Raw genomic sequence first — 15,012 nt, 5'->3', positions numbered from 1 at the left:
AGGTATCCTCTCATGAGACATTCAGACCCATGTCAAACATGCTTCATATCAACTTCAATTGAGTTTTCCCTATGCTACAACTTATATGCCTATGCAAAAACGCAGTTTCTTATAATTTGCAATGCTGCTCAAAATCACAACTAACCCAGAACGCCTACCCTGCCAACGCATATAGCAGTGGACTTTTAGAATGTCTACACAGGTAGGTAGGCATACTGGCCTCAACCAATGACATCTTGGCCAAACCCAATCTGCTGAACCAGGCTTTCTCTTCTCTATTTCTCCCAAGACATATCCCAATACCACTTACATGTCCTTGGATCGCATCTTCTTGAGACGTGCCGCACCTTCAAACAAGCCTCGGTCAACAGCAGCAGCCACGGTCAGAGTTCCACCAACGATGGCGCAAAGGCCAGCAAGGAAACCGCTGAAAGTCTTGGCCTTCTCTTCACGGTTGACGACCTTCATGGGCGAAATATCCTAGAGAGAAAGTTAGCCTTTTATATCATGCCAACGTCAATGCAGTCATGTACTTACGTAGGAGAAGAAGACACCTGGAATACCACCACTGGTGTGCTGGCGCTCTGCGTGACCCTCGGCAGCATCGTTACCGCCTGCCAGGCTTCGTCTGTGGCTGGTCACGGAGTACTGGTGAGTCTCGACACTTCCATCCTCGGCATAGCCAAAGGCGCCGAGGCCGGCGTTGTCTTCCTGCAAGAGACCGGCGATCTTGATGCCCTTGTTATCCCAACCAAGAGGAAGATATGAAGTCGGCACAATCTTGACAAAGTACATAAAGTTGTAGTTGGGGTCGTGGGTCTCCTGGGTAGTGTCGTCGAGAGGATTCTGGTGGTGGTTGGTCCAGAGCGTGTTCTTGTGGCCGACCTTGCGAGCAATGTGGTCGGGGAGTTGAGGGCCAAAACGGAGGGAGTGGACATGGTGAGTGAAGTCGTGCGAGAAACCCTTGGGCACATCCCAGTAGTTCTTAAGATCGTGAACGTGCATGTTACCGCTGCTGAAACTTCGTCCGGGAGCGAAATGGAAGTTACCAATGACCTTGTTCACGCGTAGACCTCCCTCAATGCGGCAGCCCTCCTCACGTTGCGCATCCAACTTCTCGCCATAGTGCTCGCGCTCACACTGCTCAACACCCTCGCCGCGACCAAAGGCCCACGAGGCCTGAGCATAAGCTTCACGGACTTCGTCACAAGTCTGACAACAGCCTGCCTTTTGACCATTGGCGGGGGATTGAGCACCGTAGCAGCCACCACAGTATGAGGGGTCGAGGTGATGGGCGGCATCGTCGTGAAGTGAGAGGGACTTGGTATCGATAACGGCGCCTCCCTTGCTCTGGGACTGGAGACGGACTTTGTTGACACCATGCATAACACCGTGCTGTTGCTCACCAGAGACATCCATGACATCAAGCGTCAATAGCTCGCAGGGCATCTTGGGAAAGGTGATGTTGAGGTGAATCTCCATGCGCTCGCCTACAAGACAAGATGTGTTAGAATTCGATTACAAGTAGCGCATTTACTCCAATGGCAAAGAATATTTCTCCCGTACCTCTTCCCTTGTCCACAATCAACTCAGGATGTATATCGATGCGACGGTACTCTGCCCATTCACCCCAAGACAGGAAGAGGACCACCAGCAGCGACACAATCGTGACGATACCACCACTGGTCGTTCGGATTCGCGCTTCATCGACAGTCTTGGTAAAGGCATCAAGCCTTGTAAATCTCGATTTCGGAGGCATGGCGATTTATCTGCGACAGCAAAAAGCCGAGGCGATTGTTGTGTTGAGTTGAGTTGAGAGAGTGTGTCTTGTCGTAGTCGCGGCACCAATCAAAAAGGAGAGGTTATAGTCGTGAGAAGGGAGTGGAAACGGATATACAGATAGGCAATTATCAACTGTGAGAAATGAGAGACAGCATTTGTCTATGTTCCCTTGTTTGGTTTCGGATCTGCACCTGGCACTCGAGAAATCCGATCGAGCAAAAAGAAAAAGGAAAACACAAGCAAATGCGAGAATAGAATTACAAGTTGTCGTTTCCTCAAAATGTAAAGGCCACCTTTTTCCAACTGCGGCTGACGTCCTGTTCTAAAACGTAGCTCCGGGGGGCGTTTTACAAGGGTCTAGTCCCCTCGGAATCTATAGGCTAATCCAGGTCAGGTTTGGCGCCTGAGCTTCTGCATCCACTTTCCTACATGAGACATTCTACCAATGGATCAACTTCGTTCGTTGCTAAGACATCCATGAGCTGCTGCAAGAACACTTTAAACCTGCAAGTCACCTGTCTGGTAGGTTGATTTTAATGTTGGAAAGACTGAATTCAGACTTCTGTTGAAATAGTAAATTTAAATACATAATACACATGATTCATATAATGTTTCCCAATTGCACGTAGTTGTAAGTTCAGGCATCGTGAAAGTATCAAAAAAAAATACCTTTGCTATACCTGGCTGAGAAAGTTAAATACTGCTGGCTCTAGGCAGATTTCTTGCAAGACTCATTGTTATACAGACAACCTGTAACTCGCTGGTATCAGGCCCAGCAACATTCACCTTTCTCAGCCAGGTATAGCAGAAACATGTCTTTCTGACACTCTCATGATGATAAATCAATGTTCATTAAGAACTTCAATAAAATTAAAAAGGCCTAGGCGAAGGCATAAGAAACTAAAAACACAACTAAAAAATAATTTGCTCTAAAAGTACATACTTTTTTTTAACTTTTACTTACTCAAATGCTAACCCTGCTGCCTCAGTCACTGAACTCTATCAAAAAGAAGGCTCTGTGAGTTGGAACACACAGATTATGTAAAGCTCCTGCTTCCTTGTTTACACAGAAGTTCTTTTTTCTTCCTCCTTCACCCTCCTTCAACTCATGAGAACCCATCCTGCGAATGCAACCATTAGTAGGATAATAAAAAATACCTTTTGACTTCTACTCTCTCAGAACAAAGACCCCGGTGATTCTTGTTTGTGATTGGCTGCGCGAGTACTAAGTCTCCACCGAAGCTCTCTGCGCGCATCAGCCTAACGTCGATTTATTGGCAAGGCTGAGAAATTCCATCTTTCTTCCAACTCTGGACAAACTATTGCGACTTGTGATACTTTTCGTCTTTCTTCAAGTCACAACACAAAGAACTTGCTCTCAATCATCTTCGCGGTTCTCTAATCCTTACCACGCGCTTATACCCTTTTCCATTTGTCCCTAACATCAATCTCGTCAACTGCGACGCCTATTCACATCATGTCCACAAGACCACCCTCCCGCGTTGTCTTTGTTGGCAACATTCCCTACGGTATGCCTGTCCCTTTGCGACCGCTCCCGCATTTATTCTAACTCTTGTTTTCAGGTCTCACCGAGGAACAGATTACCGACATCTTCAGCAGCGCCGGCAAAGTCGAGCGTTTCCGCCTCGTCTATGATTCTGAGACTGGCCGCCCCAAGGGTTTTGGCTTCGCAGACTACCCCGATACAGATTCTGCCTCTTCCGCTGTGCGCAATCTGAACGACTACGAGATCATGGGCCGAAAGCTTCGCGTCGATTTCAGCAACGAGCAAAAGAGTAGTGACGACGACAAGGACCTCAACACATCCGGCTACAACATGCACGCCTCGAACGGCGCCGCTCCCAGCTACAACGCTCAGCCCAGCACGCTTCCTCCTCTACCCTCTGGCAAGGAACTCCCACCCGGCGTCAGCTGCACCGATGCTATTTCACGAACACTCCAAACCCTACCTCCCGCCCAGCTTCTCGATATCCTTTCACAAATGAAAACCCTTGCGAGCAACGATCCGCAGCGGGCCAACGAGCTCCTTCAACAAGCACCACAACTGGGATACGCTGTATTCCAAGCTCTGCTCCTCATGGGTCTCGTGTCGCCTGAGGCGATTCAGTCCGTGGTTGAGCCAGGAGCGCCGCCTCCTGCTTCTTTCCCTCCTGCTCCTATGCCTGGCTTCCCTGGTGTGAGTAACACTCCACCTGTGGCTGCCATGCCATACCAAGCACCCCCTCAACAATACTCTGCTCCTGCTCCTGCTGCGGCTGCTAATGCCCCGCCAGATCAGGAAGCTTTGATGCGTGCAGTGATGGAGCTCCCTCAGGCTCAGATTGATTTGCTTCCCGAGGCAGAGAGGCAGCAGATCCTAGCTCTCCGAGCTCAGTTTGGTGGACAGCGGAGGTAAAATTATACCTAGGTCGGCATTTGGGTGGCGTTACGGCGTATACTTTTTTAGTAATTCAAAACAATATCATTCTAACTATACTGGTCTCACTGTAAAACCCCATTGTGATAGAAATGTTGTTGTGGAAAGATGATTTGCGAGCTTCGATCACGAGTATAGGGTGGGTAGATAGTTTGATTTGTATTTGCGTTTCGATGTATCTTAATAAATAGCTATTTTTAATAAAAGCCTAATCAAAAACTATACAAAACAATCAAACAGAGAAAAATATTAAATTTATAAAAGTGATATTACGTTCTTAGCTCAAGGGAATTTTGTACCTGACTATACCAACACAACAAAAACTAAACTCCCAACCAGCCTTAGCCCGTCTACCAACGCAAGAAACCGTGTTGCTTAGATGAAATGAAAACTCCAAAACCAATATTCGTTTCCTAGTATAAAACCCTCCAATGCCAATAATAAAAAGAGAAAGAAACGGAGCTGCAAGTTTGCTGTGTGCCTTGCCGCTGTTCCTGAACATAGAACGGAATGATGTATGTACCAGCTTTGCCCTTATCCTCGTACCTTGACCGTATCAGAAAAGTATTTGAGATTAAACAATGTTGTATACCCTCTTGGCGATCATAAAGCATGCAAAACCAAAGAACAGTAGACCGGCAGTGATCCAGAAGAACCACTGGAGATCTCCTTCATACTCTTGGCCTGGTACCCACACGTTCATACCCCACAGACCAGTGATGATGTTCATGGGTAGAACGATTGTTCCAAGAACAGTGAGTTTGCCAAGAACATCGGCTGTCTGCTCTTGACGCTCGTTCATGCGTATATTGATCTGGGCGAGGTAGTTGCCATGGGAGCGGGCAAGTATCCTGAGAACGTTAGTGGATGTCTGATACAAGTGAGGAGAGACACCTTACTTCTCATAATGACCAAGATTGGCAGTCATGGTGACAATGTGATCCTGGATATCGCCGAGATATAGGCCAATTTCGGAACGTGGCGCAACATCCCATCGCTCGTTGCAACGCTTGGCAAATCCCTTGATAACATCTGCCTTGTTACCCAATAGTCTGTATAGCTTCATCACCTTCTTTCTGCACTCTCCCACCTGTTGAAGCATATCTACACTTGAATCCGAGGCTGCCATAGCATCGTCGTTTTTGGAAGACTCCTCGTTAAGTCTCTTATCAGCAGACGAGTGCAACCTCAAGATAGCATCATCAATGTCGTCAACTTCTGTTTCGATCTTCTCGATCAAAGGGGCAAAGACGTCGGTAATGTCGTCAATAATAGCGTATGAAATCCAATCTGAGGAAAGGATCAGGTAGTCTTTCAGTTGCCGGATTCTGCGACGGACGTTGGCAGGATGTGGTGTCCTCGAGAAATGGAAACTGATAACTCCTTCACGGAAGACCACAACGTACATATCTACAGGCTCAAGAAAGTTATTCGTGTTTTCGTCCTGATCGAACGACCGGTAGTTGACAAAGTAATAATGACGGAAGAGCTCAACTTTCTCGCGAGCTTCCTGGAGCATGATATCCTCCGCAGTGAGCGGGTGAATGCCAAAGGTTTTGGATATGACCTTCATCTCAGCCTCGGTTGGACAGAGGACGTCGAGCCACCAGACTGGTCGCTCGCCGTATCTGATCATCTTTTCATTTGAGCCACCTTCGGCGTTTTGAGAGGCATGTGCAGTTTCATCTGCGGATCTCCGACCGGTGGGCGTAGCATTGCCAGACTCACTTCTCGAGACTACATGCGCCAAAGGATCTTTGAGGGGCGATATAGTTCCCTCGCGTTGTTCGTGACTATCATGGACAGTCGATAGAGATGGTTGACGTGTATGAACCTTTGAGTTGCCTTCCGTGCTAAGGTTATGGAGCTTCGTCGGTAGAATAGGTTCAACCTCCTCATCGTCAGATTCGTCATCTGAGAGCACTCGAGGATCTGGAACAAAAAGTTCACGGAATCCACCCCCAGGTTGAACCAGCTCAGAAATAGTCTGACTGTGAACTGTGCTCTGGAACTCCTCGTTGAAGTATGTGAATCGATAAGGTGACTCTTCGACCGCCTCATAAAATTGTCCTTTACGCAGTGGTCGCAGACGCCCATTGATGAGCTGCGGCTCGGTGATACGCTTTACCCGACGCTCTTCTGTTCGGTCCTCCTTCTCCATGGAGCTCCACTCCTCTAGAACGGACAGGTCAGGCCATTGACCACGACGGCGACGCGTTCGATATTGGCGGTGTTCATGAGCCTGCGACTGCGCATCGTCGTCACCCATCTCCGACATGCCAGGGACAGGGAAGCACACATCCTGCTCAGCCTCTGTTGCCATCCTACGGCCCCTATCAGGGCGACCATCCCGCATGTTGTCCATATCGGAGAGGCAGTCGATCTCGCCCACCAAACGGTGGGGAGAGTCATCACGATCACCAAGCCCGTCCCGTATCATAACATCGCCCAAGCTGAGCTCTATGCGATCAGCGGTGCCAAATGTAGGCGAGCCAGGCATCGAGGGAGGGGCGTTGACATCGTAGTTTGCGCCGGATGAGGTTCCTAGGCGCGTTGTTGATGATTTATTCGATGGGCGACGGCTTCTCGTCCGGTTCGATCTTGCATCACTTGCACCGTAGCCAGAAATTATAGATTCGCCGAGCAAAGGAGCATTTTCCTCCCATTGTGTATGGTCCTGGTGCTCTTCCTCGGCAGAGACTGCTGGTATCGATCGCAGACGGTTGCCAGCAGAACTTGCAAAGGGCGACGACACTGACATACCACCAGGAGGTGGTGCAGTAGATGTTCGTCTGGGGCGCAAGGGCTGATGATCTCTGTTTCAATGTTAGGTGATTGCCAAACCAATTATCCATATGGGGAAAACTTACCGATGATCTAACAATGCTTCACTGTCGATACTGGTATTGCTTAGGTTTGCGCGGGGAAGATTAAAGAAACCCTCTCCTGTGGCTTGACGAGTCTCATCATGGTCATCATCATCGTCCATCGCCGCAAAACTCTTTCTGCGCGTTCTCTTCTTCCTACCGCCGCGATGTCCCTTCCTCTTCTTAGCTGGCTTGGATACGTTGGAGTTATTCGACGATTCAGGAGCCTGGGACTGGTTCGCATCTGAGGTAGGAGGGGCGGGCGCGAATTTGCCCGAGTTACCCAACTCGTTAAAGCGATTGCTCGACATGGTGACAATCGCAGATAGATGGAGATGGTTTGGCAAAGGATGGGAGGAGCAATCCGATGGTAGGGGAAACGAAAAGCGACCGCCAAAAGTGTACGTAGTAGTGCGAGGTCTCGCTTGCAGCCGCAAACGCAGAGGTAATGATGTCAGATATCAGAGGTTGACAGGGGATGGACTTTTAGTGTAGTCTGCACTAACATCCAAGCAGCAACCAGGCAACGTTTTGGGTGAGTTCATCCATTCCCAGGGTGGAATGAATGGCTCCGAGTCACTTGATAAGAATTGCATGTTTATGAAGTTTATATCATGTAAGAAAAGGTTCAATTGCTATTGCAGAGATGCATTGGCATTTAGAAGTACTTGACCACGTGAGGACAGTCACTTATCAAAGTGTTAATAGAGTCTATAGTGACTGTTGGACTAATTTTAGCGCATGTAAGTTGCAAACAGTGGTCCGCCAATAATATTTACACGAGGACAAATACCCGCAAAGAATGTGTTGACAGGAGCATAGATCCTTGTCTTTAAATCGGATCATCGAATGTTTCTGTCTGCCAAGATTGAGAATCATTAACGATACACAAATGCACTTAACTACAATCCCAGTATATTCATGAATGTTGTATTCATCAAGGCCTCGGCGCAATCGTTAACTGGAAAAGTTCCCACTCGTATTGCCTGCATCTTGGCTGTTTAAAGTTTTAGCAACACAGCTTCGTTGACATTAAGATTCTTTAAGTTGGTGTGGTAACTATCCAGTGTCAGTGTAATGAATCTGAACTTGGGAAAAATTGCCTTCGATTTACAAACAGACTTCGAAGGCCTGACTCGCATCGGTGTGTCAATATCATTAACGATAAGGAAAATAAAACAAGGAAAAGTTGCATCGTCTCCATACAAAGCAACCAAACTGTACTTGACATGCCATCGAGATTGTGGTCACATACTCGAACTCCGGACTTGATGCTAAATAAGAGATCGTTTTTTCAACAATAAAGGCGTGGTGGCGGAGTGGTCTAACGCGATAGACTAGAAATCTATTCTCTTCGGAGGCGTCTGTTCGAATCAGGCCCACGTCGACTTGATGAAAGTCGGACTCTTCAAGAGTTCGGTTACCTTTTTGCCAAATCTCCCAATTACACAGATCACCACTAACTTGTTACTGGGGAACTCACTTCAGGAATCTAAGGAAGATTAGAATATATCCAACGTGATCAAAGTTTACACGAGCACATATAAAAGACACTCATTCAGGCCCATATTTCATGTTCTTGTAAAATCAGAGGTATCTAAATTCTGAATACTTTTTAGCCCACGGCTTGGTATTAGTAACTATCACAAATCCCAAATTCATTCCCACAACAATACTACTGTCCAAAGTCCCACAACTTAACATACAAGTTATCCGGCTCTTCAGCACCCTCATTAGCGAAAAAGACCTTCTTTGGGATGTGGAATTCGGTAACAGGAGCCTTCTTGATCTCCTTTGCAATCTCGGCCTCAAGAAGCTGCCAGGGTAGTTAGCATCATTGTATGGGAAATTAGTCAAAGGTGTGAGCGGGTAAAAACTTACAGTGGCATATGAGTGATCAAGGAAATCTTCAATGTTGTAAGACTGTTTGGTGAATTGCTCCGAAATGATCTTGGAGATTGTGGCAACGTTGGGGTGATAATGCGACTGCAGCTGAACAAGCTCCCACAAACAACTCTCAATTGCTTCTGTGTGCATAGGGTCTGTCTCATTGGGGAGGAAAGGATCTTTGGCGCCTTGCTCCTCAATGTGCTTCTTCACCTCCGGGTCTTGAATCTGTCGGTGGATCATGAACGTGCATGTTGGGTGACGCTTCAGCAAGTTGTAGATCCAGGGGGTGACAAAAACAATAGCTCCAGGAGGAGCGTTCAGTGAGAGACGAGCAAGACGTTTGATGAAACTGGCTACCAATGCCGCAGGAAGATGTGTCGAGCCAAGGAAGGTGTCGAGAAGACGGAAGAATCGAGATCGATGCTTGGAGTGGAGGATATCGCGATCCAGGAGAGAGTAGAGTTTGGAGTAAAATGATGGGTAGTCAAGGTTGCGCTCCTCGATCAAGTAAAACACACCGGAAAGGGCCAGGAGCGAAGTCGAACCGCCTGCATTGTAGCAGTCTGTCAAGAAATCAGAGAGAAGCTCGGGCTTCGTGAACCAAGGCGCAATCACTGTTGTGAAGATCTCGAGAATCTGCTTTCGTTGCCGCTGCTCCTTGCCATCCATGAGACTCATCAGAGCAAGCCATGCCTCCTGGCCTTGCTTCTTGTGCTGGTTGATGTTGCGAAGGTTATGTGTCTTCTTCTTAGGCTTGGGAATATAAAAGTCCTCAAGCTGATCGGCAGACTCAGGGACGCCATCGAGAGCTGACAGAAGTGCAAAGCACCTGTCAAAAAGCTCTGGTGAAGGGTCGCCTTCTTGCTCCTTCACGATATGCTTGACCGCATCCAATGTGTAGTAACGGATATCATCAAACTGTTCCACGAATTCCTCGACAAAGTCGTTCATCACCTCGCTGTCCTCGCTCTCAATCAGGGAAAGCACGATATCTCGGAGGAAACTCCGAGGGAAAATGTAATCATCCTTTTCGCTGAAAGTTTCACCCTCAGCCTTGAGCGTTCTCATACACAATTTCAGGACCGCAGATGCTAGCTCTTTGTCCTTGAGAATGGCAGCTAGAGTCTTCTTGAACTCTCCAAACTGCTTTCTGAGCCAGGCCACAACAACTTGGTCTTTCTCGGAGAGAGTCTTCTTAGTGGATAGGGAGCCTTGCGCAAGTAACCGTATGAAAATTCGGCACAGGACGAGGGTGGCCGGCATGCTTTCTGAGTCGCCGTCCTTGAAGCCATTGGCAGCAGTGAGAAGAACAGTAATATCGTTATAGTTTTTTCGCGACTCCAGGATGCCTTGTTCCATCAGGAGAAATTTGTCGCTGGGATCTTTAGATTCATCGCTTGATACTGATGAGCGTCGGCGCTTGGTGGGTTCCTCTTGGGTAGAGGACCTCTTGCGCTTCGAGCGCTCAGCAGCTGTTTTTGACATGTTCAAATTTGAGACTTTGGTTCAAAATGAGATCCTGAAAGTAGAACTGTGAGTAAGAAGTGGTAGAAATGTGGCGATTAACCTGAAATCTAGAAAAAGTAGATTATTTGAGACGATTAATGGTCAAAGGATTGATACTTCTCTCATCTAAGTTATGAAAAGGGAAATCTTCAAAATCTTTAGATGTTGAAATTTTGACCAATCAACTCTAAGCATCCACCATACGGCAAAATCCCGGCGCTCCAGATCTGCTTGATCAATCAAGGTCACGTGCTTTTGATTGTTGCCGAGCTAGCGCGATAAAACCTCAACCTCACTTCCAGCTCTCCGATCAACGACAAGCCCCCGATACCCCCATCACGAACTATCCCACAATGGCGTCACGCTTGGCACGAAGCGCCGTCGGTACGTCGAGAAACCTCGAATTCCTCGAATCGAAGCCAATTCGACCCCAATTGGCGAGCCTTTGACTCCCACTGACACCCGATACGTAGGCGCTCCCCTCCTCCGACCCGTCCTCGCCCGCCGAGCTGCCCCTGCCTTCTCCGTTGCCGCTGCGCGATACAACAGCAATGTTCCCGCCGAGGACCCCAAGAAGAAGGCTCAGAGCATCATCGACGCTCTTCCCGGTAACAGCCTTCTCAGCAAGAGCGCCATCCTCAGCTCCGCCGCCGCTCTCTCCATCTACGGCATCTCCAGCGAGTACTACGTCATGAACGAGGAGACCATCATCGCCATCTCCCTTCTTTCCGTCTGGACTGCTCTGATCAAGTACGGTGGCCCTGCCTACAAGGAGTGGGCTGAGGCGCAGAACAACAAGATCAAGAACATCCTTAACAGCGCCCGTGCCGACCACACCGAGGCTGTCAAGGGCCGTATTGAGGACGTCAAGCAGATGGGTAGCGTTGTTGAGATCACCAAGAACCTGTTCGAGGTTTCCAAGGTAAATTCTAAATGTCAGTTGGATATAAAAAAGGGTTATGGCTGATTACGGTCGTTTTTGTAGGAGACTGCCAAGCTTGAGTCTGAGGCTTTCGAGCTCGAGCAAAAGACTGCTCTGGCTGCTGAGGCCAAGGCCGTCCTTGAGTCCTGGGTCCGATACGAGGGCCAGGTTAAGCAGCGCCAGCAGAAGGAGCTTGCTCAGTCCATTATCGCTAAGGTCCAGAAGGAGCTCGAGAACCCCAAGGTCCTTCAGCAGATCCTCCAGCAGAGTGTTGCTGACGTTGAGAGTATGTGCCACCGATCGAGGCCAAAACCATTGACATGACTAACACAAATTTGCAGAGATCGTTGCCTCCAAGGCCCAATAGATAATTACATGCCGCTAGAGTCTCGATCACCGGATTCCACGGTTTTTCTTTGTACCCCCCTTGTGTCTTAACAACACCTGTGCATTAGCCGAATCAATCAAGACCCTAGTTACTTCACTGCCGGATAGCTGTTGTCTGTGAGATTTTCGAGATTTGGGTCCATTATGTTCAAATGGGTTTATCGGAGCTGTAAATTGCTCGTCGGGAAAGGTCGGGATCTCCGACATCGCCCATTCTCGGCGGATCGCAAAATAACAAAAAAACACATCTTCAACACAACGACTTCAGTTTTCATGTTTGAATTATTGGAGTGATTATTGCATGCCGTCACTCAACGAAACGGGTCATATGTGTATTGAGTTTTATCAGCGGCTAACCTTTTTCGTGCTGAGTTTTTCGATATCCTTGTATCTCAATCATGGCTTATCTTAGACTTATGTCTGATAGAAAATTCTCATGCATTTGTTTGTACACGAATAATTGTACATTTGAATCGACTGAAAATCGCAACGCCTTCCCTCCCCAGAGCATCTGCTCCATTGCTCTGTTAACCCATTACCCAAAACAGTCTCCATTATAAACTAATAGGAACAGGTGATAACAGAATACAACAAGAGTGAATACTCAAAATACATTAAATGTGAATATTAGTAAAGGGGCCTTGGTTCTTGCCATTTCTTCACCTCGGGCGTGACCTTTGATGCCTCCGGAGAGTCTGTATGTAAATCGGGACCAAGGGATACCCGGCCAGTTCGTCGCCTTCTCGCCCCTTCGCCAGCGACAGGGCCAATCCATTCCCAAGCACGGCCAACCTCGCCGCTTCTACCCTCACGTTGGCTGGTCCGAACATTGCTGTTTTGCTCGACTACAGCTCGGACCCGTTGCCAGATGCGTTCTCGTTCTGATAATGAGTGAATAGTTCGAAGAACGTCATCTCTCAAGTTTGGCAAAAATAGCCAAGGGTCGTCAATACCCTCTTCGCCGAGCTCCTTCTGGTTGGCAAGTCTTCCTAGGACGGTGTCGACCAGAGCAGGAACTCGAGCCTTTGTAGCTACATGCGTACGGTACCGGGCCCGCATGTAGAAGATACCCAAGACGGCAGAGATTAAAAGTCCAATTGTGAGTCGATATCTTGCCAGGCTGAGTCGGACCGATCGCTTGAGCGCGCAGGTGAGCGGAAGGCGAGCGAGAGACGTGGACGATAGCTGTCGATCTGGAAGATCGGGGGAATCGGACGGTCTGTAGGGTCGATAGTGGATCTGGTTAGTTTATGGTCAGAAACAGTTGAGGCAATAAAATGTTGTCGCGGTTTGGTTTGTTGGGGATTAAGTAAAAATGACTTACGGTGCTGTCCCGATGATTTCAACCTCCTCTCTAGTCGCAACCTCGCCAATGGCCTCTGCCCAGAGCTCATCAAACTCCTCCTCAGTGAGCCTTTGAGAGCGTTTGCGGCTGACAGTCTGCTTAAGTTCATGTTCAGCAATGGCAGGGGAGTCTTGCTTTTCACCATCCTCTGTGACAAGCTCTCCGCACTCATACTGGGCTCGTCGTTCTCTGAGTTCTTCGATGGCCTTGTCGGCTACAGCCTTGACGCGCCTTGCCTTCTCGCCATCTGGCTCACATGTGGGTGGGACGGGAACCAGACCAGCAAGAGACAGGGGATGGGGCTTGAGAAGGAAGCCATTCTCACAACGGACTGAGTAGTCCCCGTAGCAGTAAGCGTGTGATGGGCAAGGTTCGCACTGAGGCTCAACAAAAGGCAAAAGAGCGTCTGGAATAGGAACATCAGGTGAGATAAGCGATTTTGCTTGTCCGCCAACCTCGCAGTAACCCACAGCTATCTTCTCCTGGCGATACCAGGCAAGGTATGCCCCGAAAAGGGACAGGAAGAGGACCAAGAGAGGGGCCTTGAAGCCACCCTTTCGTGAAACTTGACTTATAGGCTTGCGTGGCTCTGTAGCCATCTCGCCGCGGCTTGCGGCTTCCTCGAGCTCCAGTTGTTCGTTGGGCGTGAACTCCTCACCAGCCTCAACCACATCCGGGGTTGGCTGACGGTATATAGGGGTCTGAGGTTCGTGAACCTGCTGATAGTCGTCATTGTAAGTGCTTGTTCGAAGTCGCGATGATGACTTGACACTTCTGATAGAATCCCTTTCAGCTGTGCGGCGGCGGTTGGTGGGCGTTTTGTGTTGAGCTGGAGAACTTCCACTTTGGAAAGGGTTGTCGTATGTGAAAACACTTTCTTCGTGGTCGGGCAGTATGGTTTCTTCCTCCACTTCTTCCTCCTCATCCTCCTCATCCTCCTCCTCTTCTTCGGATGATTCTTGCTTGATCTGTGGCGTTATGTCCCTCCGTGGCTGACGTACGGAGCGAGGCGCCTCATAATAACCAGGCTCGTCAGTATGCGAAAGCGCGCGGCTTACTGATCGGGTGCTGCGCTTTGTAGGACTTCTAGGCGCAGGAGTTGCGAGAACATCATGCTCAGTCTTAATGCGGCTTGATGTTTTGCGAGGGGACTTTGATCGCTTCTTGATTGTTGATGGAGGGGCCAGATCATAATCATCCCAAAGGCCGTTATCTTCAGGACTGCCAGCATTCACGATACCCATGCTGGACCTCTTGGCGCGTGCGCGCTGGGCTCGGAGCTTAGGGGCTTGTGGCAGGACATGTTCCTCAACCAGGTCAACGAGTTGGGACTTTTTCGCAGTAGCAGGGTACTCGACGTTGTGTGTAACAAGAATTGATCGAAGGCGTGGTACAGTGACAGAGCGCGGGTCAAAGCCCTCTTCGAGATAATCATCGATATCGGCCATAATGACTAACTTGGCTTAACGAAAAGAAGAATGGTAAAGTTTAAATGGTGTGTAGGCCGCAGGTTAGGGGACCGCCCACGTTTTGTATGTTCGAGCTTCAAATCTGAGGTCGGAAGGGTTTCAAAAGAACAACAAGGAGTGTAGGCAACCACTCTTAAGTCTGTAATAGTGATAAAGAAGGCTGTCACCACAAGGGAAACAATTAAATCTCCTTTTTCACAAAGAGACTGAAAAATAGGCAGAAAATCTGCAGTGGTGGGGTGATGGATCGTGAAAGAACTGCTGGTCGCTGGATAGACAAGCGAATTGTTGATGACGGGCGCGGGTGAGACCCTTGACGCAATGACAATTGATAGCGCGGTTGTCTGTGGCAACTCAAATCAGGTTCGCGACCACCCTGTCACTTGACCCGCTCAAGATCATTGCAC

General features: G+C 48.6%; 6 protein-coding genes and 1 non-coding gene across 7 annotated transcripts; 3 read left to right on the top strand and 4 right to left on the bottom strand.

Moving 5' to 3' along the window:
* Window positions 1-3: 3 nt before the first annotated feature.
* EDB82DRAFT_493045 (endoplasmic reticulum vesicle transporter-domain-containing protein) lies at window positions 4-2,069 on the bottom strand. The gene is made up of 3 exons (XM_065608419.1): window positions 1,567-2,069; window positions 538-1,490; window positions 4-480 (listed from the first exon to the last, which is right to left on the bottom strand). The coding sequence occupies exons 1-3, from the start codon at window positions 1,757-1,759 to the stop codon at window positions 307-309; spliced, it is 1,320 nt and encodes a 439-aa protein (XP_065465969.1). The 5' UTR covers window positions 1,760-2,069; the 3' UTR covers window positions 4-306.
* A 1,190-nt stretch (window positions 2,070-3,259) lies between these two features.
* EDB82DRAFT_522193 (hinge domain of cleavage stimulation factor subunit 2-domain-containing protein) lies at window positions 3,260-4,198 on the top strand (the record flags this gene model as incomplete). The annotated part of the gene is made up of 2 exons (XM_025733687.1): window positions 3,260-3,311; window positions 3,366-4,198. The coding sequence occupies 2 exons, from the start codon at window positions 3,260-3,262 to the stop codon at window positions 4,196-4,198; spliced, it is 885 nt and encodes a 294-aa protein (XP_025587736.1).
* Window positions 4,199-4,457: 259 nt separating this feature from the next.
* On the bottom strand, window positions 4,458-7,693 carry EDB82DRAFT_493041 (uncharacterized protein). Its single transcript, XM_025733698.2, has 3 exons — window positions 7,090-7,693; window positions 5,119-7,035; window positions 4,458-5,070 (listed from the first exon to the last, which is right to left on the bottom strand). Exons 1-3 carry the CDS (start codon window positions 7,395-7,397, stop codon window positions 4,794-4,796), a joined length of 2,502 nt encoding a protein of 833 aa, XP_025587737.1. The 5' UTR covers window positions 7,398-7,693; the 3' UTR covers window positions 4,458-4,793.
* Window positions 7,694-8,391: 698 nt separating this feature from the next.
* Window positions 8,392-8,473, top strand: EDB82DRAFT_t37. Its single transcript has one exon. It is a non-coding gene; the product is annotated as a tRNA-Ser (tRNA).
* Window positions 8,474-8,645: 172 nt separating this feature from the next.
* On the bottom strand, window positions 8,646-10,642 carry EDB82DRAFT_493036 (CBF/Mak21 family-domain-containing protein). The gene is made up of 2 exons (XM_025733710.2): window positions 8,968-10,642; window positions 8,646-8,902 (listed from the first exon to the last, which is right to left on the bottom strand). Exons 1-2 carry the CDS (start codon window positions 10,459-10,461, stop codon window positions 8,762-8,764), a joined length of 1,635 nt encoding a protein of 544 aa, XP_025587738.1. The 5' UTR covers window positions 10,462-10,642; the 3' UTR covers window positions 8,646-8,761.
* A 143-nt stretch (window positions 10,643-10,785) lies between these two features.
* EDB82DRAFT_493034 (uncharacterized protein) lies at window positions 10,786-12,252 on the top strand. The gene is made up of 4 exons (XM_025733721.2): window positions 10,786-10,866; window positions 10,956-11,404; window positions 11,468-11,690; window positions 11,746-12,252. Exons 1-4 carry the CDS (start codon window positions 10,836-10,838, stop codon window positions 11,769-11,771), a joined length of 729 nt encoding a protein of 242 aa, XP_025587739.1. The 5' UTR covers window positions 10,786-10,835; the 3' UTR covers window positions 11,772-12,252.
* EDB82DRAFT_493030 (Man1-Src1p-C-terminal domain-containing protein) lies at window positions 12,253-14,920 on the bottom strand. Its single transcript, XM_025733732.2, has 2 exons — window positions 13,116-14,920; window positions 12,253-13,010 (listed from the first exon to the last, which is right to left on the bottom strand). Exons 1-2 carry the CDS (start codon window positions 14,582-14,584, stop codon window positions 12,419-12,421), a joined length of 2,061 nt encoding a protein of 686 aa, XP_025587740.1. The 5' UTR covers window positions 14,585-14,920; the 3' UTR covers window positions 12,253-12,418.
* Between the last annotated feature and the right edge of the window lie 92 nt (window positions 14,921-15,012).

The sequence above is a fragment of the Fusarium venenatum genome (assembly GCF_020744135.1).
Source record: "Fusarium venenatum strain MPI-CAGE-CH-0201 chromosome Unknown EDB82scaffold_1, whole genome shotgun sequence".
NCBI classification, from domain to species: domain Eukaryota; kingdom Fungi; phylum Ascomycota; class Sordariomycetes; order Hypocreales; family Nectriaceae; genus Fusarium; species Fusarium venenatum.
The sequence above is the reverse complement of the archived record's forward strand: the minus strand, read 5'-3'. Positions and strand labels throughout refer to the sequence as shown.

What these genes read in the sequence shown, in the direction of transcription:
- EDB82DRAFT_493045 (XM_065608419.1), bottom strand. Translation starts at nt 1,759, where the DNA reads ATGCCTCCGAAATCGAGATTTACAAGGCTTGATGCCTTTACCAAGACT. An exon ending in GATTGTGGACAAGGGAAGAG is followed by an intron (nt 1,491 to 1,566) that starts GTACGGGAGAAA and finishes CTTGTCTTGTAG; the next exon opens with GCGAGCGCATGGAGATTCAC. An exon ending in CAGGTGTCTTCTTCTCCTAC is followed by an intron (nt 481 to 537) that starts GTAAGTACATGA and finishes CTTTCTCTCTAG; the next exon opens with GATATTTCGCCCATGAAGGT.
- EDB82DRAFT_493041 (XM_025733698.2), bottom strand. Translation starts at nt 7,397, where the DNA reads ATGTCGAGCAATCGCTTTAACGAGTTGGGTAACTCGGGCAAATTCGCG. An exon ending in GAAGCATTGTTAGATCATCG is followed by an intron (nt 7,036 to 7,089) that starts GTAAGTTTTCCC and finishes ACATTGAAACAG; the next exon opens with AGATCATCAGCCCTTGCGCC. An exon ending in AATCTTGGTCATTATGAGAA is followed by an intron (nt 5,071 to 5,118) that starts GTAAGGTGTCTC and finishes TAACGTTCTCAG; the next exon opens with GATACTTGCCCGCTCCCATG.
- EDB82DRAFT_493036 (XM_025733710.2), bottom strand. Translation starts at nt 10,461, where the DNA reads ATGTCAAAAACAGCTGCTGAGCGCTCGAAGCGCAAGAGGTCCTCTACC. An exon ending in TTGATCACTCATATGCCACT is followed by an intron (nt 8,903 to 8,967) that starts GTAAGTTTTTAC and finishes CTACCCTGGCAG; the next exon opens with CTTCTTGAGGCCGAGATTGC.
- EDB82DRAFT_493034 (XM_025733721.2), top strand. Translation starts at nt 10,836, where the DNA reads ATGGCGTCACGCTTGGCACGAAGCGCCGTCG. An exon ending in CTTGGCACGAAGCGCCGTCG is followed by an intron (nt 10,867 to 10,955) that starts GTACGTCGAGAA and finishes CCCGATACGTAG; the next exon opens with GCGCTCCCCTCCTCCGACCC. An exon ending in GAGTGTTGCTGACGTTGAGA is followed by an intron (nt 11,691 to 11,745) that starts GTATGTGCCACC and finishes ACAAATTTGCAG; the next exon opens with AGATCGTTGCCTCCAAGGCC.
- EDB82DRAFT_493030 (XM_025733732.2), bottom strand. Translation starts at nt 14,584, where the DNA reads ATGGCCGATATCGATGATTATCTCGAAGAGGGCTTTGACCCGCGCTCT. An exon ending in GAAATCATCGGGACAGCACC is followed by an intron (nt 13,011 to 13,115) that starts GTAAGTCATTTT and finishes TCGACCCTACAG; the next exon opens with ACCGTCCGATTCCCCCGATC.